Source organism: Cyprinodon variegatus, unplaced genomic scaffold (genome assembly GCF_000732505.1).
Source record: "Cyprinodon variegatus isolate N-32 unplaced genomic scaffold, C_variegatus-1.0 Scaffold1834, whole genome shotgun sequence".
Classification (NCBI taxonomy): Eukaryota; Metazoa; Chordata; class Actinopteri; order Cyprinodontiformes; family Cyprinodontidae; genus Cyprinodon; species Cyprinodon variegatus.
Genome location: NW_015152287.1, coordinates 60,472 through 62,041, shown reverse-complemented (window position 1 = coordinate 62,041; position 1,570 = coordinate 60,472). Strand labels below are relative to the sequence as shown.

At 49.1% G+C, this 1,570-nt stretch overlaps 1 protein-coding gene across 1 annotated transcript in view; it reads right to left on the bottom strand.

Moving 5' to 3' along the window:
* kcnab3 (potassium channel, voltage gated subfamily A regulatory beta subunit 3) overlaps nt 1-1,570 on the bottom strand; it is a 23,196-nt gene that overhangs the window by 4,051 nt on the left and 17,575 nt on the right. The window contains 3 exon segments of the mRNA XM_015404708.1: nt 189-232; nt 616-660; nt 1,273-1,317. Coding sequence (XP_015260194.1) covers nt 189-232; nt 616-660; nt 1,273-1,317 — 134 coding nt within the window.

The window sequence follows — 1,570 nt, the reverse complement described above, 5'->3', positions numbered from 1 at the left end:
CATAGACCTACCCGACCTCCACAGAGATATCCATTCCAGATGTTCCAATCAGGTTATTTCTTTCTGTTCTAATCAAACTGAGACGTAAACCGGCCTGATGCTGTCAGGGTCTCTGATCTCAAAGCATTGTGGGAAATGTAGGAAAAGCAGCTCTAAAATGAAATAAAACAGGCGAGTGGGTTGTTTACCTTCGATGATGTGTTTCCGTGACAACCCCCGCTCCGTCTCCGCCCTGTAAACAAACAGACACGCTCAGCCCTGCGCCCCCTACAGGTCAAAGTGTCATACAGTCAGTTCTAGTCAAAAATAACCACAGTCACACCTCCCTACGAGTAGTTTTGGTTGAACCCCCATTAGATCAACAGGTTCTGAACATCATCAGACCGTCTGGTGCCTACAGCTTTGCCACAATCAGTCACCTAAATCCTCCTTTCTGCATTGATCAACTTTTTGCTGCTGGTTCTATTTCATAGAACCATAGTTACGGTAGTAACTTTCGTTTTCTTGTTGCAGCTTCTGCAACGTGATTGGCTGACAGCGTTCTCACACTAGGGCAGGTGTTCCTAATAAAGTGGCCAATAATGAGGAGATAGAATGAATAGATTCAATACTCACTGTCCTCCCCAGTAGATCTTGGTGGTGACCACGTAACTGGACCTCCTGTCAGAGAAACAAGTCAGATTCCTGCAAGTTCTAATCAGTCACTTTGAGAAAGAGGAGGAGCTTAGAGCACCAAGAGGGGGGCAGACCCCAAAGAAGCTGCAAAGGGGGCAGACCCCCAACGAGCTGGGAAGGGGGCACCCGCCACCGAGCTAGGAAGCGGACAGACCCCCACTGAGCTGGGGAGATGGCAGACCTCAAATAAGCTGGGAATGGGGGCAGACCCCCACCGAGCTGCAAAGGGGGCAGACCCCAAAGAAGCTGGAAAGGGGGCAGACCCCAAAGAAGCTGCCAAGGGGGCAGACCCCCAACGAGCTGGCAAAGGGGGGAGACCGCCACCGAGCTGGAAAGGGGGCAGACCGCCACCGAGCTAGGAAGCAGACAGGCCCCCACTCAGAGTTTTAGGGCAAGCTGACTCCACCCTGACTCCCTCAGGTTGAAGCCCTCTCTGCTGTGCTGCAGCTCCCTCAGACAGTAGCCATAGCAACCAGGGCCTGGCAGCTGATTGGCTCTTCAGAGACCAGGGCCTGAGCTAAAGTTAGCCGTTCTTAGCATTAGCAGAGTTTCTAAGGTAATAAATGCAGACAGTCGGAGGAGAGGAGCAGAGTTTACCTCCATCCTTTCTTCTTCAGGATGTTCCCCAGAGTCCTTTCTGCTCTGAAAGATAATGATGATGTCATCAACCGCTTTATTTAGGCATAAAACACTGAAAATAGCTACTGTCCAGAAATAGATTGTTATTTGAGAATCAAAGGAGAATAAAAATAACCCGTTTATTGTCATCTATAAAGTTTATTTATGAAATGTGAAGCTTCTAGAAAGTCAACGTTCTTTGATCAGAGTGAAAATATAAACTACAAAACAGCTGCTGATGAGACAGGGACTGGGGACTGGGATGGGGACAGAGAGG